Source organism: Schistocerca piceifrons, chromosome 1 (genome assembly GCF_021461385.2).
Source record: "Schistocerca piceifrons isolate TAMUIC-IGC-003096 chromosome 1, iqSchPice1.1, whole genome shotgun sequence".
NCBI lineage: Eukaryota > Metazoa > Arthropoda > Insecta > Orthoptera > Acrididae > Schistocerca > Schistocerca piceifrons.
The window spans coordinates 727,780,566-727,807,658 of record NC_060138.1 but is presented as its reverse complement, the minus strand read 5'-3'; the positions used below and the strand labels follow the sequence as shown (position 1 = coordinate 727,807,658).

General features: G+C 41.3%; 1 protein-coding gene across 1 annotated transcript; it reads right to left on the bottom strand.

The window, feature by feature from the left end:
- Positions 1-11,187: 11,187 nt before the first annotated feature.
- Positions 11,188-27,050, bottom strand: LOC124791473 (mitochondrial transcription rescue factor 1). Its single transcript, XM_047257863.1, has 4 exons — positions 26,673-27,050; positions 26,429-26,565; positions 26,276-26,348; positions 11,188-11,477 (listed from the first exon to the last, which is right to left on the bottom strand). Exons 1-4 carry the CDS (start codon positions 26,946-26,948, stop codon positions 11,289-11,291), a joined length of 675 nt encoding a protein of 224 aa, XP_047113819.1. The 5' UTR covers positions 26,949-27,050; the 3' UTR covers positions 11,188-11,288.
- Between the last annotated feature and the right edge of the window lie 43 nt (positions 27,051-27,093).

Genomic DNA, 27,093 nt, shown 5'->3' with positions numbered 1-27,093 from the left:
CATACTACAGTAAGCAGTGATAGAGCCATCTGGTGATGCATGTTGTGTTCATGGGTCAAAGAGAAAATTTTGCCACTCCTACATTTAGGTGTGTGTGAATGTACCATTGCACTTTTTGTAGATTTAGGATACTTTCCCTTTTCACTGTGCTGTCCACTCTTTTCACACCAATGTCTCTAACAAGGTGTCATAAGACATAACCACCTCCTCAACGTGATCCCTACAAAATTCTTTTAAAAAGTCATCTGCACACCTAGAGAATGATCCTCATGGCTAATAAAATTGAGCACAGGCAGAAAGTACCATGTAGAAATAATAAGACATGAACAAGTCCAGTTATGCTAATGAATTCCTCTTCTTTGTAATAACTGCCATATTTATTCTACTTGTTGAGCAGAATTTTGTAGACAACTTAGTACATTTCAGTCTTCGATATCCCGCCCCCTGCACTGATCCACTGTCATGAAGAAATGTGAAAAACAACATACTAGTTACATGAAATACAAAATGTTTTAAAGAAAGTATGAGTAATGTCTATAACACTCAGATCAGCTTGTATATATTGAGTAAAATGCTTGCAATAAAATACTTGCATTGAATGCTTGGATGCCATTAAACATTTAGGTTGGATGGAAATCTCTGAGAGCATTCACAGATAATAATGGAATTCCTAAAATGTAGGTGTCGGTCAGAATCCTGTATGACAAAGTTTGCAGTGTTTACATTCTGTTATGTGGAACAGATATGTTACAAGTTTCTTCTATCAACGAGAAGTGTTTTGTAATCTTGAGGGTAGCATGTGATCCTGTCAGCCAAAATGCTTCATAAATCTATTGCATCTAATAAGCAATAACCCCTCACTGCTCTCTCTCCCCCTCCAAACACCATAACATATACCTTCCTTTATTTCCGAAGTATTGGGGTTACTACTTCCAATGAATGGCCTTTCCTGTTAACTTACAGTCTGCCTGTGTAGTTGATTTGCATTGCTAGAAGCCTTACTATTACATTAACTTAATTGTAAAAATTATCCATTAACAGTGCATATACTTTCACTTCCGTCCTGTCAAGCAATTTGTAAACTTGATCCTGTCCACTGAAGCCTCAGCCATTATCTCCACAATATATGTGAATTCAACTTATGAGGTTGTTCAGTTTATGATATTTGCCTTTAACATATTGTTTCATATCAGCCAACCTGTCAGCAAAACAGTTCTCATGTCTTTGCGTTCACAAAATGGATGGCACAGTTTGTCTTTTTTCTTGCTGTAACCACTGGATGAATGTTATGAATAGGAACTTTGAAATTTGCATACAATAAATTAAAAAAAAATTTTTCAATGCAAAACACATTTATAGATTGTTTGTTTTGTCAATAAGGCACTAAAAATAATTAGCATAAAAAAAGGGTTCAAAAAATGGCAATGGAATTGCCTGTGATGAGAATCTTTTGTTCTGCATTTGAAATTGGGACTGTTCATAACACTACAGGTTGAACCACAGCCACCGGCTCAGTATAGACGCTGGCATCTTTGTGGATTGAGGATTTGTCGGTACAGAAATGTGTGTTTAGTAGCTGTTTCTCTCTATATTGTGAAACTTCATTCACATTAGGACCGCTGTTTTGATTTTTCAAACAATGGAGGACTGAAATCATCTTCATCTGAAAGGTCAGTCACCAAGAAACACATTTTTAATCAGGGTTGAGAAAAACCCACAGGATTAGACTGGGTTTTTCTTGATGTTTTGTACTGACAGTCAACTAATTCAAATTCCTACAATTAATTTATTCAAAACACTAATCCATTCTTAAAACTACTTTTAATGGAGAAAACAGATAAATTCTTCAAGCAGACAGCACAACTATTGCACAAGTTGACAAGCTATGGATCGATCTTTTAGAAAGTTCTGATATGGAACTGTGTAAGATTATAATAAAAAAGATCAACAAAGCACTAGAACCCTTTCACTATCTTATATCAAAGATTCAGAAGGAGAAGATTAACTGCTGAACAAGAAGAAAGTGCTGAAATCATCTTCATCTGAAAGGTCAGTCATGGAGATGCATCCAGGGTGGACATGTTACATCTTTACAGACTACTGATTCTGATTTTTCTGCTACTATGTTTTCTGGTGCAGTTATAACACAGTTCCATCCAAACAAATGGTGGAAGATAATGGTACTGAAAATGAACTTACCAACAGGGTTTGTGGAAAGCCCCATTTTTGCCCTGCGAACATGGCATCCATTGCGAGAGTCTTCTGTATCTATGTGTTTGCTTGATCAGAATTAAGAAATAATTTAAAGAAAAGATCTGAGAAATTAGTGAACATCTAGAAAGCTTCCAAAAATGACAAAATTTTACTTGTCATTACAATTCTCCATAAAGTTTTCCCCTGGACGTGTATACGTTATTTAACTGTTTCTCACATTTCGAGAAACATTAAAACACTGTTATAATAAAATAAATTCCTGTGATTGGTAAATAGTTGCCTTCAATAAATATGATGGCTCTTTTTAATTCGTGTAATGGTAACTTGACATACAAAATGTTATAAAATATTCATAATTAGATATATTTGGGGCTATTCACTTTTTTAAATGGGCATAATTTTTTTTTTTTTAAAAAAAAAACCTCACTTTTTTGGTCTAGTTAAATTAGGCTACCTTTTTGATTTTAGTGGAATTATGTAGAATTCTGTGGGAATAATTATACACTCCTGGAAATGGAAAAAAGAACACATTGACACCGGTGTGTCAGACCCACCATACTTGCTCCGGACACTGCGAGAGGGCTGTACAAGCAATGATCACACGCACGGCACAGCGGACACACCAGGAACCGCGGCGTTGGCCGTCGAATGGCGCTAGCTGCGCAGCATTTGTGCACCGCCGCCGTCAGTGTCAGCCAGTTTGCCGTGGCATATGGAGCTCCATCGCAGTCTTTAACACTGGTAGCATGCCGCGACAGCGTGGACTTGAACCGTATGTGCAGTTGACGGACTTTGAGCGAGGGCGTATAGTGGGCATGCGGGAGGCCGGGTGGACGTACCGCCGAATTGCTCAACACGTAGGGCGTGAGGTCTCCACAGTACATCGATGTTGTCGCCAGTGGTCGGCGGAAGGTGCACGTGCCCGTCGACCTGGGACCGGACCGCAGCGACGCGCGGATGCACGCCAAGACCGTAGGATCCTACGCAGTGCCGTAGGGGACCGCACCGCCACTTCCCAGCAAATTAGGGACACTGTTGCTCCTGGGGTATCGCCGAGGACCATTCGCAACCGTCTCCATGAAGCTGGGCTACGGTCCCGCACACCGTTAGGCCGTCTTCCGCTCACGCCCCAACATCGTGCAGCCCGCCTCCAGTGGTGTCGCGACAGGCGTGAATGGAGGGACGAATGGAGACGTGTCGTCTTCAGCGATGAGAGTCGCTTCTGCCTTGGTGCCAATGATGGTCGTATGCGTGTTTGGCGCCGTGCAGGTGAGCGCCACAATCAGGACTGCATACGACCGAGGCACACAGGGCCAACACCCGGCATCATGGTGTGGGGAGCGATCTCCTACACTGGCCGTACACCACTGGTGATCGTCGAGGGGACACTGAATAGTGCACGGTACATCCAAACCGTCATCGAACCCATCGTTCTACCATTCCTAGACCGGCAAGGGAACTTGCTGTTCCAACAGGACAATGCACGTCCGCATGTATCCCGTGCCACCCAACGTGCTCTAGAAGGTGTAAGTCAACTACCCCGGCCAGCAAGATCTCCGGATCTGTCCCCCATTGAGCATGTTTGGGACTGGATGAAGCGTCGTCTCACGCGGTCTGCACGTCCAGCACGAACGCTGGTCCAACTGAGGCGCCAGGTGGAAATGGCATGGCAAGCCGTTCCACAGGACTACATCCAGCATCTCTACGATCGTCTCCATGGGAGAATAGCAGCCTGCATTGCTGCGAAAGGTGGATATACACTGTACTAGTGCCGACATTGTGCATGCTCTGTTGCCTGTGTCTATGTCAGTGTGATCATGTGATGTATCTGACCCCAGGAATGTGTCAATAAAGTTTCCCCTTCCTGGGACAATGAATTCATGGTGTTCTTATTTCAATTTCCAGGAGTGTATTATGTGGAAAGCAGAACATCTCACCTTGAGTAGTATGTGATGTGCTGGCAAATGTGCCAACACCTTGTAGATAGAGGAGGCCGAAATGCACGCTATCTAATGCAGACGGGCGTGACTTCTGGAACAGGATAAGTCGTGAATTCTAATAAGAAAAGTATGCAGCTCCTCGAATACTTAACTTTATATAGTTCATGTGAATACAGCATTCTTGATGAGACATTTCATACGATGACTATCAAACTATGTAAGGCTAATGGCGCCTTGCTAGGTCGTAGCCATTGACTCAGCTGAAGGCTATTCTAACTGTCTCTCGGCAAATGAGAGCAAAGGCTTCGTCCGTATAGTCGCTAGCAATGTCGTCCGTACAACTGGGGCGAGTGCTCATCCGTATCTCGAGACCTGCCTTGTGGTGGCGCTCGGTCTGCGATCACACAGTGGCGACACGCGGGTCCGACATGTACTAAATGGACCGTGGCCGATTTAAGCTACCACCTAGCAAGTGTGGTGTCTGGCGATGACACCACAGTATGTGATGTGGCATAAAGAAATATCAGAAAGTAAGCTACACACAGGAGATAGTTACAACAGAAACTGATAAGTGTGGTTGCAATAAATGACTGTATTGCTAAGTGACACCACAATGCTGTGCCAAGCGCATGACACACAACACTTGGGTTATTACTGTAATAAGTATGAATATCTTATTTGGTCTTTGCTTCATTGTGTGATGTGAAGTGGGAAGTCTACAGTTTGCTTGTAGCCTTCCTCAGTAAGCCCTATTGAAAATTTATCTGTTATCATTTATGCGTGTGTTATTTTCCATGTTCCAAGATTTATGTAGAAACCATCATATGGTCACTTAAAGTGTTTGAGCACAAACCAGTTTCTTACCATTGTTAAGGCCTCCTGTTTCGTGCCAATGTAGCTATATTGCTTCTCAGTCTTGGTCTGTTGTGGCGTGTGCGATTGCTTTCAAAACATTTTTTAAAAACTTACTGGGCAACACCAAACAATGGAATATCCATGATGGAATGTCACAGTAATATGAAAAGGATAGTTGCTACTCACCTTATAGCGGAGATGCTGAGTCGCAGATAGGCAAAACAAAAAACCTGACAACCAAAGTCTCTGGCTTCAGCTGCCAGTCAGTGTGGTCGTTTGTGTGAGCTGTGTTCGCATGAGAGAGAGAGAGAGAGAGAGAGAGAGAGAGAGAGAGAGAGAGAGAGTGTGTGTGTGTGTGTGTGTGTGTGTGTGTGTGTGTGTACAACAGACTATGTGAATAAGTTGCACAGTCAGTCCCTCACTTTTATGCTTGCTATGTCACTCCAGCTGTGACCAAATGGATGGAGAAAAGCTGAGGCATTTTCATTATTTCCACTTTATGTTAATCATGACTATTAACTGCCGTAGAGACCCTAAGTGTCACACCTTTCCATTAAATCATTATTGACCAATTCTTGAGCTTCCATGCAAAACACATTTATAGAGTATTTGTTTTTTTGGTAAGGCACTAAGAAAACATTAGTATGAAAAATGGTTCAAAAATGTAAAAGGAATTGCTTGCAATGGGACAACTTTTTGTTCTGCATTTGAAACTCTGACTGTTTATAACCCTACAGGTTGAACCGAAAGCCACCGACTCAGGATAGATGCTGGCATCTTTGTGTACTGTGTATTGAGGATTTGTTGGCACATAGCCCCAGACATCTAAAGGATAAGATCCTGATTAAACAGGTTAGCAGAAATGTGGTAGTGTGACCGAGTGTTCGTCAAGCCAGGAACATATGCTTGCAGCCCGTGAAGACTGCTGTTGTCATTTTGGGAGATGGGACTGTCCACAGAATACACAACATGAAGATGTAGAAGAAAAGGCAACAGTGAGTCACCAAGAATGCAGAAATAAATATAAACCATTATGTTCACAGTAAAAACACATCTATTTATTACTTCAAATTGTGAGGTCACCATTAATGCCTCTCGATCAATGTGAGAAGACATGCAACATGTGATGTGAGAGGCAACATGTGGTTAACATTTCGACTGCCGGGAGTCCACTGGTGGACACAGTAGCAATTTATGCCTGATGCCTTGTTCCCACTTGCGGCCACATGCCTCCATCATGTTTATATAGTTCAGTACCTTGGATTAATTTGTATTTCTTGTTTAAGTTGATGCCTGTATATAGGAAATCAGGTACATTAACTTGCTCAATGTTTTGAACAGCTCATCATTGTGCCTCTCTAAGGTCAAAATTAGGAACCCCTCTCATCTGCATCATTGGACTGTGGCATCTATTGGAATCATGTCAAAGTGGGCTTCCACTACAAGACCGCTAATAACTTGACATATCATAAAAATAGTGAAAAATGAGGCATACTCATTAGCTAAAGAAAACTCAGGTAGGAAGGAATCAGCAAAGTAGGCACACTGCACAAGAAATTAGTCACCTTCAAAAGGCATCATGCTTACACTGTTTCAACCACCCTTGGCTCGATACTGGACTGAATTCGTCAAGAAAAAGAATCCACAAGTATGCTGTATCTAGCTGAAGCCATTCATTGATGATTAGGCCCCATAGGGCTACTAGATTGTAAGGATGATGACTGATGATTCACCCACTGTTCCAAATAGCCCTAGAAATCTAAGAGATAAGATCCGAGGATTTAACAGGTCACTCGAGATGTAACAGGTTGACCATATGTTTTCAAACCAGGAACACACACTTTCAGCCCTGCCAAGACTGCTGTTGTCATCATGGGAGATGGGAGTGTCCACAGAATACACATCATGAAGAGGTAGAAGGGAAGGCAACAGTGGGTCCCCAAGAATGTGGAAATAAACGTGATAGTTTATGACATCTCATGGAAATCGGGTTTTCTGCCGGATATCAGCATCTTCCAAACATGATATTTCAACGTCATTACTTGACGTCTTCATCATGTGTTCCCTGAGACTGGCTGCTTGCTAGACCGGGTCGCATATTTATGCCTGCCCGGTGCCTGGTGTTCTGTTTGCCGTTCCCTAGTCGGTCCGCGCCCACGAGTCGCACTATCCTGCCACTCTAGGTGTTCCCTATTCCGTCCGCGTCCACTCTGGCCGCCTCCAACTGCGGTCGTGGCCTCCTGGTGTTGCCTTCTCGGTCCGCGCCCGTGAGTGGCGCTCCCCTGCCACTCTGGACGTTCCCTATTCCGTTCGCACCTGCTCTGGCCGCCTCCAACTGCGGCTGAGGCTTCCTGGTGTTCCCTTCTTGGTTCGTGCCCGCAGTGTGCGGATGTCTGAGGCTCGTTGTTGGTGTTGGAAACATATTTTCTCCGGAATTGCTTCAGCAGTTCAAATGCCGGGTTCCATGCAGTGCTTAGCTGGTATCCTGCTTCCCGGTTAATCAGGTTTTATGCCATCTTTATCTCTATAGATTCAGTGATGACACTATCCCAGAACCTGGGGGTCTGGACCATGACCTTGGTGTTCTCATAATCCATGGAATGTTCCAACTCTAGGCAGTGTTCTGCTATTGCTGATTTTGTGGCCTGCCTTAGCCTGGTGTTCCTTACATCTGATTTCCACCATTCTAGTCGTTTGGCCAATGTAGGACATACCGCATTCACAAGGAATATTGTAAATGCCAGGCTTCCTTAAGCCCAGGTCATCTTTGACTGTTCCAAGTAAAGCCCTGATTTTTCTAGGTGGGCAGAAGACACTCTTGATGTTATGTTTCATTAGTATTCTGCTGATCTTGGCAGAAACAGGCCTGGCATACGGTAAAAATGCCAGCTTCTTGATGTCTTCTTCTTGCTCGTTCTCCGGTGTATCCTGATGTCTGACGAGACGTAGAGCTCTGCGGATGTCCCTGGATTAGAATCCGTTCTTAGCAAACACTTTTTGAAGATGTTCAAGTTCCCCTGCCAGGCTGTCAGAGTCAGACAGTGTCTTGGCTCGGTGTACGAGTGTTCTGAGCACCCCGGTCTTTTGTGCCGGGTGGTGGCAGCTGTCGGCCTGTAGGTATAAGTCTGTGTGTGTTGGCTTTCGGTACACACTGTGGCTGAAGCTGCCATCCGCCTTCTTCTTCACCAGGACATCCAGAAACGGAAGCTGACCGTCCTTTTCTAGCTCCATGGTGAATTTAATATTCGGATGCCTTGAGTTCAGGTGGTCCAGGAAGTCTTCCAGTTTTTCGCGACTGTGGGGCCAAATGACAAATGTGTCATCAACATATCTCAGGATACACTGGAGAACGAGCAAGAAGAAGAAATCAAGAAGCTGGCATTTTTACCGTATGCCGGGCCTGTTTGTGCCAAAATCAGCAGAATACTAATGAAACATAACATCAAGAGTGTCTTCTGCCCACCTAGAAAAATCAGGGCTTTACTTGGAACAGTCAAAGATGATATGGGCTTAAGGAAGCCTGGCATTTACAATATTCCTTGTGAATGCAATATGTCCTACATTGGCCAAACGACTAGAATGGTGGAAATCAGATGTAAGGAACACCTAAGGCAGGCCACAAAATCAGCAATAGCAGAACACTGTCTAGAGGTGGAACATTCCGTGGATTATGAGAACACCAAGGCCATGGTCCAGACCCCCAGGTTCTGAGATAGTGTCATCACTGAATCTATAGAGATAAAGATGGCACAAAACCTGATTAACCGGGAAGCAGGATACCAGCTAAGCACTGCATGGAACCCGGCATTTGAACTGCTGAAGCAATACCAGAGAAAATATGTTTCCAACACCAACAACGAGCCTCAGACATCCGCACACTGCGGGCACGAACCAAGAAGGGAACACCAGGAAGCCTCAGCCGCAGTCGGAGGCGGCCAGAGCGGACGCGGACGGAATAGGGAACGTCTAGAGTGGCAGAGGAGCGCCACTCATGGGCGCAGACCGAGAAGGCAACACCAGGAGGCCACGACCGCAGTTGGAGGCGGTCAGAGTGGGCGTGGACGGAATGGGAACACCTAGAGCTGCAGGATAGCGTGACTCGCGGGCGCAGACTGACTAGGGAACGGCAAACAGAACACCAGGCACTGGCCAGGCATAAATATGCGACCCGGTCCAGCAAGCAGCCAGTCTCAGGGAACACCTGATGAAGACGTCAAGTAATGACGTCGAAATGTCGTGTTTGGAAGACTCTGATATCCGGCAGAAAACCCGATTTCCACGAGATGTCATCAAATCGCCGGGAAAGTCTAAGACATTACATGATAGTTTATGTTTACAGTAACCTGAATGATTATGCCCAAGTCATTGTACAAAAAAAAAAAAAAAAAAAACCCAAAAGCATCTTCAACCTAAAGTATGCCCTCTACACACACTGGTCTGTCGCAGCACTCAGTGCTTTGCATCATCTGTAAAAGACACAAAACTGCAGTTTTTGGACCACACTGCAACTCTCCCCTAAGCTGCCATCCAGTTTGTGTGATGCTTGACCCTTTACACTTGTGCAGCTCCATGTGCCACTGTGAGCAATAGCCACTTGTAAAGTATCTGACTCCAAATGTCAATCACAATGTTACCTAAAAACTGGCCGAGACAGACCTGCATTCACACAGAACAGCAATTCCTGTTAGACCTGAAACATTGTAACTGATAAGACATGACATCTGTCTCTGATAGGTTAGGACCTTTTTATGACTACTGTTCTTTCACTATTCCATATGGCTGAGAGTCATACTCTCTTCCTTGTAGAAATGAATTTCATTCATACATCAACAAATTGGATAACTTTATTCTCAGTGTAGTCATGGACGCAGATAAACACAATAGATCATTTCTGTTGTTAGTCCATGGCAGCCCATCTTACTGTCCTGACTCCACGCAACCAAATATCGTAAACAACACTTCACTGCCGTGACTTGCATCAGTGGTAGGGGTTCACATAGCTACCTAATACCAGTCCTGCACCATGAACAGGGCTCCAAAGTAACCAGTGTGCTCTTTTAAAGGGTGACTACTATTATGTCCAAAGAACTTGCTAGTGATTAAGTTTGTCTATACAGTAAAGGAAGAAAGAAACAGACAATATGTACTGAGTAATATTTTTTCCTGTTATCTATGAAAGTATCTACAGATTCCTTTCATAGCTTATACAGGTTAACTTTGTGAGCAAAACCCTAACTCAGGGTGCATTTTACAAGGATATTAAGTGAGTGGAGACTAATAACATAAGAATGCTGAGAATCGAGTGATGATTAATAAAGCAGACTGAATGATTAAGATATGAGCAAGCAATACAATGACTGGGTATATATTGTTTCTTTGTCAGTGTTCAGTTTTATAAGAAAATTGGGTGATACATACGTCTTGCCCCCTAGTAGTGAAATGGTATAGAAACAACACTTTCTGCCATTATCAACAATGTGATACTTGTATAGTTCACTGAAGCTGACTATTTCTAGTGGAGAAATGAAAATGGAAAACAGATAAAAGATCACTCAGCTGTTACAAGCAGCATCAAGCAAAGGCTGAATCAGAGTTGGTCAGACAGATAAGTCCTTATGGCAGATTTTGTACTGTGTACTTCAATTTCACATAAAGCCACTTTCAGAGTTCAGAGTTGGTCTCAGTCAAGTATGGATTTCGACAATTTGTTGGAGAATATTCCATTTATGAGAATCTGATGATGTGGATAACCCTCGCAACTGGTACTATCCAGTTAAAATCAGTCTAAACCATTCACAATTTTGTAAATTTTTCATGCAATACACAAATGGATCTTGCAGTCCCCCATTAAAAATAATAACAAAATGTTACACTGATTAATTTCTTTCACAAATTTAATATTGGGAGAGAGTACTGAACTGAAATAGTTATAGCAATATTATTTTACAGCTGGTGGCCTGGTGAGCCAAAGCCTGTACTGACAGGCAGAGTATGGCTTTAGCCCAATATCTGTACCTCACCTGTGGTTAAGTGTCAGTTATGTATCACCTATAGTATTTTGCATTAAATGAAGCCTCATATGACATTATGCAATTACTTAAGAAGTACATGTGTTACAAACTGTGCCCTATTTTCAAGTTTAGAGTCATGATTAGGAATAAGGAATTACAAAAGAAAGGGCAGGAAAAAGCATATTTTATTTCATGAAAACAGTGAAAATCTAACAATCATATTTAGTAAAATGTTACAAAAACATTTCTGTATTGAACAAATTGATGCTCAGGCCAATGAACCTCTCCACGGTTCATCATAATTTTCAACTACTAAATTCTTATGACGTTTCAGATGCACGACCACAGAATCGTCCTTTGGAGCTGCTGACAGTAACTCAATCCGAGTTACAACCAGAAAATCTGGATTTGAAGAACTTGGTCCACGTATTATATCAATCTCATCACCAACATTTACCTGCAACAAAAAGTACAAACTGCTGGTATTGTTCATCGTGTGCCATTAACAATGTGAAGAGAAGTGTATACATCTACAAAATAATAGGATTTACAGCAATGTATGCACTATATTTCGGGAGCTCATACTGCTGATCACTGTGAACAAACAAAAAGGATGTGAGTAAGTAGTCTATTCAAAATGACTGTCAAATGTTTGAATGTAAACATTATTAGATTACTGCTTGTTTAGGAGTCATATTAAAGTCATAAATATTGTAAAACATGTTTACAAAATTCTGATATGTGATCTAACAAGTTTTAGAAATTGTACAATATTTCTACGATGCAGCTGATGGTTACAGCCAAGATTCCTACATCTTCCTATGCTGACCCAATGACAGTGTCAATTACGATTGCGGTGGGCATGGGATCACTGAAAGCGGACCTTTGATCCTTGAAAATGAATTGCCTGGTTTCTTATTACACCATTTCAGGGGTCATGTCTAGGTACTTTGTCATCCAGGCAAACAGCTGCTCACAACATGCACCAAACCACAGCCGAAGGCTTGTGGATGCAGCATTTTGCTTTGGGAACCTGTGGCAGTAATTGAAGACACTGGAGAGCTGTGGACTATGAGAACATTGTTGCTGACCGTCTGCACCCCTTCATTCTTGATGTCCTCCCTGATACTGATGACATTTTGCAGCAAGAAAACTGTACACACCATAAGGCAACAATCATGCTACAATGATTTGACGGTCATGACAGTGAACTCATGCTGATGTTTGAGCACCAAATTTGACTGATCTGGGAAGCCATCAAGTGCCAGCTCTGTGCTCACAAACCTTCGCCCAATAATTTACTGGAACTGTGTAACATGTGCATAGAAAACTAGTGCCACATGCCTCCAGAAACCTACCAAGGACTTGCCAAATCCATGGCATTCAGAACTGTCACTGCATTACATTCCAAAGGTGGACCAACACCCTTTTCAGCAGGCAGTCATAATGTTTTGCTCATTAGTGTAGCAGACAATTGCCTTGTGTGATATTGTGCAAGTGTTTGAATTTGAAAGTGTCTGCTTGGGCCAGTTTGTGCATTACTTTCGTTGCTTTGTGTACTGTCAGGTTATGGATGGACTAGAGCATTTCTTATCATCTTAATGTATGTCCAAGTATTTAGATATTTCCTAAATGATAAGTTTTTTGTCATTTAACTGTACTTACAATCAGATGTTGTAAATGTCATTTGGAAACTTTTGGATGACTGGTCTCCAATAAAAAGATTCTACTCATATACTATTTGTCAAGTTAGCATCTTCCCAATTTTTTGCTGCATTTATGGGGAGTATTCTCTTTTAGCACTGAATAATATATTTTATTGGGAGCAAAAGTGAATTTTTTCGCCACACACCAATGTTATGTATCCTACATCACACCTCTCTGCTGTTGCTTGATACTAGTATTGGCTGAATGACCCCCCCCCCCCCCCCCCCAACAAATCACCTGCATATGCTATATGCTACATCTACATGCTTCAAAAGCTACAGTACATGGCAGCCTACACTTTGCACAATTGCTAGTCCTTTCCTTCCCTGTTTCACTCTTCTAGGAAGAGCAAGGGGAAAAATTGTCTGTATGGCTTTGTACAAGCTTCAATACGGACAAAATAAGGGAGTTATTTTGCCTGTATTGGCCTTATGAGGTGAACTTTGGAGGAAGGAGAATTGTTCTGTCAAATAAGCTGATGCTGTAAACTTCTTCAGTAGTATTTAGCAAAAAGACCCTCCTACCTCCAAGGATACCACTGGTACATTTTACCACTACTTCACAGTGGTTTGCGTATTATGGACACACACCACCTCTGTAGTCCATCTTGTTTCTCCAACTGCTACTGATGCTTCATGGATACTTACACCAACTGTGAGAGTGGGGCGATATGTTGTAACTGAGGTAAATTTCTCTTTGATTCCATGTCAGACATTTTCCCAGCATATTTCTAACTTTTAGAATTCTTGGGTGTCTTGCTATGTCACATTGTAATTACCCCACAATCTTTCAGCAACCACATTTGTTGCCATCTTCAGGTGGTCCCTGATGCCTGCTGCTCTGCACCTGGCATTGGATATAAGCTGACCATTACCGATTCCACCATTCCACTCCTATTGCTATCCACATGGCTGCTGTGGTGGTGGTGGTGGTGGTGGTGGTGGTGACGGTGACCCCCAGCTCCAAACTTTGATCTTTAGTGTCTGTGCTGCCACTGTCGGGTATAGACCTTATTCTACAGGAATGCTTTTCTTTTTCTACACTCAGTGCAGGATTTGATGCCCAACTCAATTGCAGCACACTATTTGCATTAATTAGACCATCTTGGACCCTGATTTCAATGGCCTCTTTAAACACACAATCGGTATGGCCAGTTTTTATACTATGAGAGCTGACAGCTGATTTGGTGATCTGGCACGATTTAATACAGCATCTATGTTCATGGCACCTCTCTTCTACTGTGTGTACAGTTTCCCCACTGTATGCTTTGCCCCACTGGCAAGGGATTTGGTAGACTCCTGGTCTGTGAAAGCCTCGATCATCCTTCACTGAGTGTGATAATGTCATGCTTTTGTCTAGGTACACACTTTCTAAACAGATGCCTTATCTGGTTGATGCTGTATCCATCTCTTTGGAATGTCATCTCAAAGTGCTTCAGTTCAGTTGGAAGACTGCCTGAGTCACAGGTGGATCATGCCCTGTGAACACGTGTGCATGAAAAGCCTTCATGCTGGGAGTCATGGTGTCTACTGGAGGCACACTGATACAGACCAGTGTGTGTGGGTTTTCTGTACCCACTGTGTCCCAGCTTGCCATGTGGTTTCCATTTCACTAGGACATCAAGAAATGGGAGGGTACCATCCTGTTCCACACCCACGGTAACCTTCATGTTGGGGTGCAGTGAATCCAGGTTATGGAGAAATTCATTTAAGGTGTCCCATCCATGTAGCCAGACAACAAACATGTCATTCAAGTGACAACAGAAAGAAGTTTGTTTTTGTTGGGTTTGTTCTGTGGACCTTCTCTTAGAAATCCTCCATGAACAAATTCACCACAACCAGTAACAGGGCATCTCATGAGGATGCTGTCCATCTGTTGATAATAATTTCCATTGATCACGAAGTACACTGAAGTGAGCATAAACTTTAAGAGTCTTGTCAGATTGGTGTCAAATTTTTTTGCTTATCAGTTCCATGGAGTCCTTCAGAGGTATCCTGATGAAGAGCGACACTACATCAAAACTCACCAACAGGTCACTATCACTGAGTGGAAGTTCTTTTAGATGATGTGCAAAATGAATGGAACAGCAGATGTGAAGTCAAATTTCCCCAGAGATGGATTCAGAATGGCAGTCAGGTGTTTTGTCAAGCCTTATGTCACTGCTCCTTTATTGCAAACTATGGGGTGCAATGGAGTACCCTCTTTATGGAACTTTGGCAGCCCATACAGTCGTGGCTACACAGCAGCTAGCGGTTGAATTTTCTTAACAGTTTTTGCATCAAAGGTACAGTGAAGAAGTTTGATGGGTTTTCTCTGGAGGCGACTTGTTGGATCACCTTCTATTTTCCTATCTGCTACGTCATTGGGAAGTCCATATATTTTCTGGCTATATTCTGTGTGATAACAGCATTCCCTTTATCAGCAATCAGGGCAACCAACACTGGATCGTTATGTTACTCATGGATGGCTGCTCTTTCCGCATTTGAAATGTTGTTTTTCGGTAGTGCAGCACTCGTGAGTGTATGGCACATTTCACGGCATACTACTCTGGCCTCATTGGTCGGCAGAGCATCAGTTACCTGTTCCACACTTTTTATTATGTCCACAATTGGTAGTGACGTAGGAGTTGAGTCCTTTTCCTAGCACCAACATTGCTGCATCATTGACTGTTCTTCCTGTAAAGCTGATCACAGTTTCTTAAGCAGTCCTGCATGGTTTTCTGTAATGCTTTGAGGTTTGTTGATGCTAGAGTTTCTTCATTTGCTGTTTGCCTGTACCTAAGTGACAGTCAACCCACTCCTATGAAATAGGAGAGAAAGATGAAGGTATTGTGATATGGACCTCTAAAAATTTTTTTTTCAGGTGGTATCCAGGCAGAAGCTGGCTTATGTTGTGATGCAAACTACCGCTGCAGTCCTTACATCGTGAGATGTCTTGGCAAAAGATAGTATCAAAATACCCTCTCAGCAACTAAGCAGGAATGTGAGTGAGCAGAGCAGATGCTCCATATTCTGCAGCTTGTCCAGAATCTCACACTTCCTGCCCATAAAGGTATTTGATATGCGATCTGATGTCCCTGACATATTTCCAACTTGTAGAAATCTTTGTAGTCATGTCATGATTACTCCATGATTTTTTGGAAAACAGACTAGCTGCTATCTTCAGGCAGTCCCCAATGACTGCTGCTTGCCTCCTGTCAGCACCCTATATATGCTGGCCATTACCCCTCCACCAGTCTGATCCTTTTGCTATCTGTGTGGCTGCTGCACTTCCTATCATTATATGGCTGATACATTTGTCACCCGGCCAGATGGGCAGGACAGTGTAAGTGAATTTCTTCATCATCTGAATAAGCTTCCCCCCAATATACAATTTACTATTGAGGTGGTACAGGATGGCACCCTTCCATTTCTTGATGTCCTAGTGAAACAAAAATCACAAGGCAAACCAGGAAGTAGTGTGTGCAGAAAACCCACACACACTGATCTGTATCTTGTATGCCTCCAGTAGTCACCATGACTTCCAATGTGAAGACATTTTATGCACCTTGTTTGAGGGACAGAGCTGAAGCACCTCGAGAAGACATTCCAATGAAATCGGTACAGCAGCATGCAGATAAGACATGCATTTGGGCAGTGTGTTCAGCCTGAAGAAAAAGAACAGCACAATACACTAGTGTGCATCCTGTTTGTCGGCAATACTTTCAGAAAAACTGGCAAGATCTTGGTATGACATAACATTAAATGTGAATTTTGCCTATCCCCTAAAACATCGACACTAGTAAGCTCAGTAAAGGACGGTGTAGGCTTTTCTAAATCAGGAGTTTACCAAATCACTGGTCAGAATGTCAAACAATACAGTGGGGAAACTGTATGAAGAGAGATTCTGTGAAGATGCATGCCATACTGAAACATGCCAGACCACTAGATCAGTCATGGCTGGCTGACTAGTATAAAAACTGGCCATACTGGAATACAAAGACACCAATATACTTGGGCAATTTTCCTCCAATTGACACTGCATGATTTAGATGCCACTGAAATAAGAGCCCAAGATGGTACAGTTAATAAAGCTAATGACCTGCAACTGAATCAGATGATGTACTTTGTGTGGAGCCTACAAAAAGAAAACTGTTCCTATACAGTGAGGTCTGAACCTGACAGTGATAGCATTGACACTAGAGACCAGCTGGGTGCTGCTACTTCCACCGCTGCCACCATCCACAGTGGTGGCCACACTGCTAGCAATAGGACAGAGTGGTGGAGGGGGTTAATGGCTAGCACATATGAGGGGCGTTTGAAAAGTCCGTGCAAAGTCTGAGAGATGGCACCACCAGCACGTATTGAGGTCATGTTTGGTTAGTAGCATCTTCGGAAAGAATGCACACCAAGTTTCAGCCATATTTTGTGTTTGGCATTCGTGTGAATCAAGTCGAGTGATTGTGTAAAAATGGACGAAAAAGAATTTTGTGTGGTGATTAAACATTACTTTATGAAAGGCAAAATCAGGAGACTAAAGAGAAGCTTGATAAACATTATGGTAATTCTGCACCTTTGATTAGAACAGTTTATAAGTGGTTTAAAATTTTCAGTGTCGCCATATGGGCACAAGTGATGCTGAACGTTCTGGACACCCTGTGGAGGTTACGACTCTAGAAGAGTTAAAGTGTGTGAGATTGCTAGTGCTCTAGGCATCTCGAATGAATGGGTACATAATATTTTGCATAAACATTTGGATATGATAAAGCTATCTGCAAGATGGGTTCCGCGATTACTCATGCTTGACTAAAAACGGAATAATGTGAAGTGTTGCAAGGATGGTTTGCAGCTGTTCAGGAAGAATCCGCAGGACTTGAAGCATTGTTTCATCACTGTGGACGAAACTTGGATACATTACTATACTCCTGAGACCAAACAACAACCTAAGCAATGAGTTACCAAGGGAAAATCTGCACCAAAAAAGGCGAATACCATTCCTTCAGCCGGAAAGGTCATGGCGACTGACTTTTGGGATTCGCAAGGGATAATCCTCATCAACTATCAGGAAAAGGGTAAAACTATTACAGGTGCATATTATTCATCATTGATGGACCGTTTGAAAACCGAGCTGCAACAAAAACGCCAGCGATTGAACTGCAAAAAAGTCCTTTTCCACCACGACAATGCACCAGCACACACCTCAGCAGTAGTGGTCGCAAAATTAATTGAAATAGGATTCCAACTCATTTCACATCCCCCCCTATTCTCCAGACTTTGCTCCCTCGGACTACTATTTGTTCCTCAATTTGAAGAAATGGCTGGCAGGGCAAAAATTTTATTCAGACAAGGAGGCGATTGCAGCAACTAATAGCTATTTTGAGAACTTGGACAATTCCGATTATTCGGGAGGGATCAACAAATTAGAACAGTGTTGGACGAAGTGTGTAAGTCTAAAAGGAGACTATGTTGAAAAACAAAAAAGGTTTACCCCAAACACGTGAGTACCGTATTTACTCGAGTCTAAGCTGCACTCGAATCTAAGCCACACCTGAAAAATGAGACTCGAAATCAAGGAAAAAAAATTTCCCGAAACTAAGCCGCACCTGAAATTTGAGACTCGAAATTCAAGGAGAGAGAAAAGTTTTAGGCCGCATCTCCAAATCGAAACAAAGTTGGTCCACTGTAATATGAGACAATTTAGGTCGAATGAATGACGATACAGCTACAGTTGTTTGGTTCGAGTCATAAGCTTAGCAGTTAAGCTTTACCAGGTAGCCATTGCTATGCGTCAGTCACTCCGTCCGTATTTATATGGGTACCCTTTAAGATGAACATCAACAAAAGCAAAACGAGGATTACGGAATGTAGTCAAATTAAATCGGGTGATGCTGAGGGAATTAGATTAGGAAATGAGACACTTAAAGTAGTAAAGGAGTTTTGCTATTTAGAGAGTAAAATAACTGATGATGGTCGAAGTAGAGAGGATATGAAATGTAAACTGGCAATGGCAAGGAAAGCGTTTCTGAAGAAGAGAAATTTGTTAACATCGAGTATAGATTTAAGTGTCAGGAAGTCGTTTCTGAAAGTATTTGTATGGAGTGTAGCCATGTATGGAAGTGAAACATGGACGATAACTAGTTTGGACAAGAAGAGAATAGAAGCTTTTGAAATGTGGTGCTACAGAAGAATGCTGAAGATAAGGTGGGTAGATCACGTAACTAATGAGGAGGTATTGAATAGGATTGGGGAGAAGAGAAGTTTGTGGCACAACTTGACTAGAAGAAGGGATCGGTTGGTAGGACATGTTTTGAGGCACCAAGGGATCACCAATTTAGTATTGGAGGGCAGCGTGGAGGGTAAAAATCGTAGAGGGAGACCAAGAGATGAATACACTAAGCAGATTCAGAAGGATGTAGGTTGCAGTAGGTACTGGGAGATGAAGAAGCTTGCACAGGATAGAGTAGCATGGAGAGCTGCATCAAACCAGTCTCAGGACTGAAGACCACAACAACAACAACAACCCTTCCTTTTTCACGTGCTTCGTCTGGTTTGAATTGATTGCTTGTTTTTCTTTGATCTGATAAGTGCCGTTCTCTTTGTTATAGGTGTTAACGTCACTCTAAGCTGAAAATGCATTATTGTACTATGTCATGCGTTGTTTGTCGCATTTTGATAATGAGTGTTTATGACCTGTCGCCGCTCGCGGCATGTCTTGCTTTTGTGCGCGCTACCGCCGCTTCCAATTTTTTTTAAAAAAAAAAGAAAAAGAGGAATCGTCTCATTAGCGAAACAATGGCAAGAGACTGCTATTTGTTGTTACTTACACTGCTGCTTTCTTTGTTAATAATCAACAAGAACCAAATAATAGACTGCGTGTGATAGAAGATGTTGTGAATGAGAGTTTAGTGAAAATTTTTCTTCGTTTGAAAATCTTTGCAGACGCCTCTTTAGTACATTACATTCTGCACAGAAATTAGAGTCATTTTAGATTTAAAAATCTAGTGACTTGTCGTGCTTCATTTCTGACTGTATCACTGTTTAGCATAAGAATAATACGAATATAAACATGACATAATATGTATATTCTTCCGTGTTTGCTGTTGTCTCACTCTAGTTTTGTGGTTTATTACGCAGACAGGATTTAAATGAGATAGCAGCAAACACGAAACAATACATGGCAAAATGCTTATATTCGTATTATTCTTATGGTGATGAGAATACTGCATGTGATTCACAATTTATAAAAGTTCCTATTAGCAACCATCTCTTCTCACAGATAGGAAAAAATTCAGAACGTAGAGTCGGCCATATTGACAAACATCCTAAACATTCTTGCCAGTCGGGTTTTCGTAGTACATTGAAATGCTGCTACATTCGAAGATGAACAATACGGAATTTGTATTTACTTCGTTGGATAATGTATGAAAATGCAGTGGTCGAAACTTGGCGCGGAGAAAAAAAGCTTGTCTTCCACCTTTTTTTTTAAATTTATTTACTGACGCAGAGGTTTTGGCGTCAGTATTTATCTTTGTGCCTACAAAGCATGCCTGTGTAGCGCTACATATATTCAACGGCAGAACTAAGTTGTGGCGGCACCCACCGACATTTTTAGGAACTTCCGCTTGCTTTGCACTCGATTCTAAGCCGCAGGCGGTTTTTTGGATTACAAAAACCGGAAAAAAAGTGCGGCTTAGATTCGAGTAAATACGGTAGTTTTTATTTTTACACAGACTTTTCAAACGCCCTTCGTATAGGACAATGAAAGGAGCAGAGCAGTAGTCATCAGGAACCATCTGATGATGGCAACAAGTCTGTTTGCCGAAATGTCATGGAATAACTATGACATGACCAGGCTGACATGACCTGGTCGGCCACTTGAGAATCTTACAAATCCCTATTGCAGTACTTGGAGACTGATTAGTGCATGGGCCTCCCTCAATACTGAATGCTCAAAGTGACAGACATAAAGTTCTGTATTTCTGATCATTAAAATATTTTTCATGTTCCTAACCTGTGGTATCAAAGTGAATAGTGTTGCAAATTTTCATAACATTAGAGAATAGAGTGAGCTCAAAAAGGAATAAAGTATTTAACAATTGTAGCCTACAAACATACATTACAGAGTAAGTCTTTATGGTGGTTTCACTAGCTTCCACAAGTAAACAAAAACATTCACAGCACTAGAGTTGCAGAAGTACCATAGGCTACTGTGGACTATTGTAAGTAAGTGTAGACTCATTTCATTTGTTTTTGAAATGTGTAGCTGGAGTCAGCCCAAACAAATGCTGCTTATCACATCTCTCTTGCGAGACCCAGTGTAGATGGAAAGTCTCAGTTTGTTTCCCGTTACAAACAAAATTTTTTGAAGCAGAATGTTACATGCTCATATGATAGAGCAGTCCCAGATTAGTCTAATGCGATTTTTTTTAATGTATTAACAAGGACAGTAAACCTTTAAAAAAACCAGTACTGAGCAAGGCTGTCACACGGCTTTAGCAGATAGTGCAAGCCACAACAGTGCTGTCACTGCTGGACTACTGGTTATTCTTCAGGTTTTACTGTCCATGTTAATACAAACTGATAAAATAAGTATCACATTAGACTAACCTGGGGCAAATCTATTGTATACGCACATAAAATTCCACTTCAAAAATAATTTTGTTTGTAAGGGAAGACAAACTGACACATGCCATCGATATTGGGAAGGAAAAACAAACAAAAATTCAAAACAGCATTTTCTATCGGGGAATAAACTTGTATAATAATATGGCCATTACTCAAAGCAGTTTTTAAAGAGGCAAAGTTCTTTCAGCAAGGCCACCACTGATCACTTGTCCTATCTTCACAAAAAATATTTATGCTACATTACATTAAAAGTTGTTCCATAGAATACGACATTTGTGGGCAAGTGCTCTACCAACGGGGCTACCCAAACACGACTCACAACCCATTCTCACAGCTTTACTTCCACCTCCTACCTTCCAAACTTCACAGCTCACCTGCAAATCTTACAGAACTAGCACTCCAGGAAGAAAGGACACTGCAGAGACATGGCTTAGTCACAGACTGGAGCATGTCTCCAGAATGAAATTTTCACTCTGCAGTGGAGTGTGCGCTGATATGAAACTTCCTGCCAGATTAAAACTGTGTGTCATACCGAGACTCAAACTCAGTACCTTTCCCTTCTCAGGTCAAGTGCTCTAAACTGAGCTACCCAGGCTCTCAGGATGGGTCATGACTCGTGCTTGGGTAGCTCAGTTGGTAGAGCACTTGCCCGTGAAAAGGAGAGGTTCCAAGTTCATGTCTCAATCCAGCAACTTCATATCTAAAAATTCATCTGTTGAGTAGGAGGAGTTGTCATTCAGAAATTCTTTTAATTTGTTTTAAAATGCTGACTGGCTATTTGTCAGGCATTTGATGCTGTTTGGTAAATGACCTAAGACTTTTGTGGCAACATAATTCACCCCTATCTGTGCCAAAGTCAGATTTAACCCAAAATATGAAGATAATCCTTTCTTCTGATGTTGTAGCTATGTACATTGCTATTATTTTTGAATTGGATGGGTTATTAATAACAAATTTTATAAGTGAACATATACTACCACCAAAAACATAAGTTTTTCATATTAGGTGCATTGTACTTCCACCTACAGCCAGATACTCCATATCAGCGACACTGTAGTCATTAGACATTGTGAGAGAGCAGAATGGGGCACTCAGCAGAACTCATGTGCTTCAGACGTGGCCAAGTGATTGGGTGTCACTTGTGTAATACATCTGTATGCGAGATTTCCACACTCCTAAACATCCCTAGGTTGACTGTTTCCGATGTGACAGTGAAGTGGAAATGTGAAGGGACGCATGCAGCACAAAAGCGTACAGGTCGAGCTCGTCTGTTGACTGACAAAGCCACCGACAGCTGAAGAGGGTCTTAAAGCGTAATAGGCAGACATCTATCCAGACCATCACACAGGAATTACACACTGCATCAAAATCCACTGCAAGTACTATGACAGGTGGGAGGTGAGAAAACTTGGATTTTATGGTAGAGCGGCTGTCCATAAGCCACACATCATGCTAGTAAATGCCAAATGACACCTCACTTGGTGTAAGGAGCATAAACATTGGAAGACTGAACAGTGGAAAAATGTACAGAGTGATGAATCACGGTGCACAATGTGGTGATCCAATGGCAGGGTGTGGGTATGGTGAGTGCCCAGTGAAAGTCATCTGCCAGAGTGTGTAGTGCCAACAGTAAAATTCGGAGGCAGTGGTGTTATGATGTGGGCGTGTTTTTCATGGAGGGGGCTTGCACCCCTTGTTGTTTTACCACGGCACATGCCTACATTAATGTTTTAAGCACCTTCTTTCTTCCCACTGTTGAAGAGCAATTCGGGGATGGTGACTGCATCTTTCAACACAATCGAGTACCTGTTCATAATGCATGGCCTCTGGTGGAATGGTTACACGTCAATAACATCCCTGTAATGGACTGGCCTGCACAGAGTCCTGACCTGAATCCTATTGAACACCTTTGGGATGTTTTGGAACACCAACTTTGAGCCAGGTCTCACCGACTGACATCGATACCTCTCCTCAGTGCAGCACTCCGTGAATAATGGGCTGCCATTCCCCAAGAAACTTTCCAGCACCTGATTGAATGTATGCCCCTGAGAGGGGAAGCTGTCATCGAGGCTAAGGGTGGGCCAACACCATATTGAATTCCACCATTACCAATAGAGGGTGCCACAAACTTATAAGTCATTTTCAGCCAGGTGTCCAGATACTTTTGAGCACATAGTGACGTATTGTAAAGGTACTGTGAATGTCCCCAGTTTCTGAAATAAATGTCTGCAAAGTGATCTTGGGTGGACTTCAGTTATTATTCTGATTATGCGCTTTTGTGCAATGAATATTTTTTCTCTTATTGATGAATTACCCCAAAATATTAAACTCTACTACCATAAGTAGTTGAACTCAAATGTTCCAGCAGATCATCAATGTGTTTCTTCTAATTCAATTTCTCATCCATGCACACACTCAGAAATTTGGAGTATTCTGCCTTAGCAAACTTCAGTTCAAATTCTATATTTATCAATGGTGTTATGTCATTTACTGTACAGAACTATATATAGTAGATTTTCTCAAAATTTAGTGAAACTACGTTTCCAGAGAACCACTTAATAATTTTCTGAAAGACATTTTTTACAATTTACTCATCTAATTCTTGTTTGTTGGGTGTGATTACTATACTTGTATCATCAGCAAAAGAACTAGCTTTGCATTCTCATGAACACTGCGTGGCATATCATTAATATATTTTAAGACCAATAAGGGATCCAAGACGGAACCCTGTGGCATATTGTTCTTGATATCTCCCTAGTTAGAGGATTCTGCCTATTTTTGCAGACTATTTGTACTGTTAACTTCAACCTTCTGTAACCTTCCAGTTAAATATTAATTGAACCATTTGTGCACTGTCCCACTCATTCCACAATACTTATGTTTACCTAGAAGAATATCATGACTCGGACAGTCAAAAGCCTTTGAGAGAGCATAAAAAATCCCAATGTGTGACGTTCAGTTACTCAGAGAATTTAATATTTGATCAGTGAAAGCACATACAGTATTTTCTCTTGAAAAGCCCTTCTGAAAACCAAACAACACTTTGTTAGCACTTCATTTTTTTGAAGCTGCTCTTGAATGTGTTACTTTTTCAAGAATTTGGATAAGATGGCGGAAGTGAGCAGTTGTTAGCAACAGATCTATCCCCCTTTTTAAACAATGGTTTAGCAATAGCATATTTCAGTCTATCCAGAAAAATGCCCTGTTTCAGTAAGCTACTACATTTGTGGCTTAGAATCCTACTTGGTAACAAGCTTTTAGTACTCTGTTGGAAATGCCATCAATTCCATGGAAGCTTTTGCTTTTGAGTGAATTTATTATTTTCCTAATTTCAGTAAGAGAGGTGGGCTGAATTTCAGTTTTGTCAAATTATATAGGTATTGCCTCTTCCATACACAGCCTTGTATTTTCCAATGAACAGTTGGATCCTCTTTTCTCAACTACACTTAAAAAATATCTTGTGCTTCTGGCTTTTCATTAAATTTGATAGAAATATTGTCTTCCGGTGCTCTCGGTTGTCCTGTTTCCCTTTTAACAATATTCCAAATTATTTTAATTTTATTATCAGAGGTGCTAATCTCAGACATAATGATAATGCACATACCTCAGGACTTTTTAATAACTTTTCTTAATACACTGCAGTAGTTTTTATAATGTCTGATTTTTTTCTGGATCATTACTCCTTCTACCAACAAGATACATTTCCCTTTCCATTTACAAGATATTTTTGTCCCTTTGGCAAGCCACAGCTTTTTAGATGGTTTCTTACAAGTATGTTTAACTGTTTTCTTAGGGAAACTATTTTCAAATACACTGACAAAGGTATTATGAAATGTATTCATGTGTATGTACATTTTGAGCTACTTATTTTCATTTTATTATGACAAGTCCTGGGTCTAGTGTAGCAGGGGATACAACCCGTCGTCTTTGGACAATGACGTCACAAGTCGCCAGAGAGCAGTTTACCATTTTCGCTTTTGCTGTTATGTTTCAGTTTCGTTTTTTTACTGATTGCTTAATAAAGTGGATCTGTTTATTCTATCTCGTGAGATTTTTTTTTTTTAAACCAAAAAACACTTATCAGCCACTGAAGGGAGCTACAACACTAAGAAGAATCGCTTCTCGATTGGCCACTTGTGACGTCATTGTCCAAAGCCGACGGGTTGTATCCCCTGCTACACTAGTCCCCAAGTCCTATATCAATGTGAGACAATCCTGGATAAATAAATCACATCAAGTCGAGAAAGAACTTATTTTGTGATTCTGTTGGTAATGTACATTGAATGTGAGATTACACCCTATCCTCTGATTTTCATCAACTTTTGTCTTCCCGGTGCAAAATACTTTATCCTGTGTTCCTGTTTTTGTTGAAGCATGAAGATGGCTGAGTAAACCCTCAACATATAGTGCAGATCAGATAAAGAATATTACTCTATTATGTAGTGTATTTTATGTAATTCAATATGTAATATGTACAACATAAATATAAAATCCAATCTACATTCTATTAAACATTCAGAACAAATGAACTCTTCCTAACCAGTCCTGATTATTATTTGACATATCTGTCAATGGCAAATCTTAACAGGTTCAAAGTAGTATCTTAGCACACAAGTGGCACTACATATTTAAGACTGTTGTCTTGTACACAGGATTGTGCACCTACCTCGCACTACGTGTGAAAAATTTAGGTGAAAAATGAACATAACACAAGAAATTACAAAAATCTCTAGAATGGTTTTGGGGGAGGCACCTAAAAGCATGAACCTGAGTAGGAGTATGGACAATACAATACATAAACTTATACAAATGGGCATTTGCTTTATTCTTCTAATGATAAATCTATCCACAAACCCCTCCTCAAAAACACTAAATTAAACCATTGTTGCATCATATCATAGTGAATTCTGGTACGATTATTTCCAGTAGGTCATGCTGAACTTACATGTACACTTTTCTTGAGTATCTTCTTCCCATTTACTCGTATTCGACTTTCATAAAAGGCTGTTTCTACCTTGCTGCAAATGAGAGAACATTATGCATTAAAACAATACGGCAGTTGACCAAAATCACACACCGGTATCATCAACTCACTGACTTTCGTGCCATTCCCATGCCAGCCTTTATAATCAGGTCAACACGCAGCGAAGTGACATTACACTTCTTAGTGCTTATGCTTTTATCCAAAGGGTCTAAAACTTCTGATACACTGTCAATATCATCGTCTTCGTCTTCCTACGAACAATAAGACGTGTTATTACAGAATTTTAATCACGAATTAGTCTAATTTCACTTTGATGTAAATTATTTATGGAATAGCTTCGCCGTGTGCTTCTACTCACTTCGGTACTCTCTCGTTTTTTCGTGTACTTGAACCTGTGCGCCTGTATTTCGATTTGTGGCAATGTGCCTACTACATTAATTCGTGTCTGTCCATAGCCTACAGGGACTCTAATCCTAGCACATACAAATGACCGTGCTGATTTATAAAATAGTCTGCTTATTCTCACACTAACCAAACCTGGTAACATCTTGTTGCATTGTTTGTAAACATTCACTTGCACTGGCAGTTCTGCAAAGTGTATAATCTGCAAGCAGTTTTTTTCCCCATACAGCATAGATATACACAGAACACATCTTTGTCGTGCTGAACTTTGAAACACAAGTCAAAAGATCAGTTTTTTTCCCTTACAGCATAGATATACACAGACAACACAGGCTCCAATCTTTGCCGTGCCGAACTATGAAAAACAAATCAAAAGG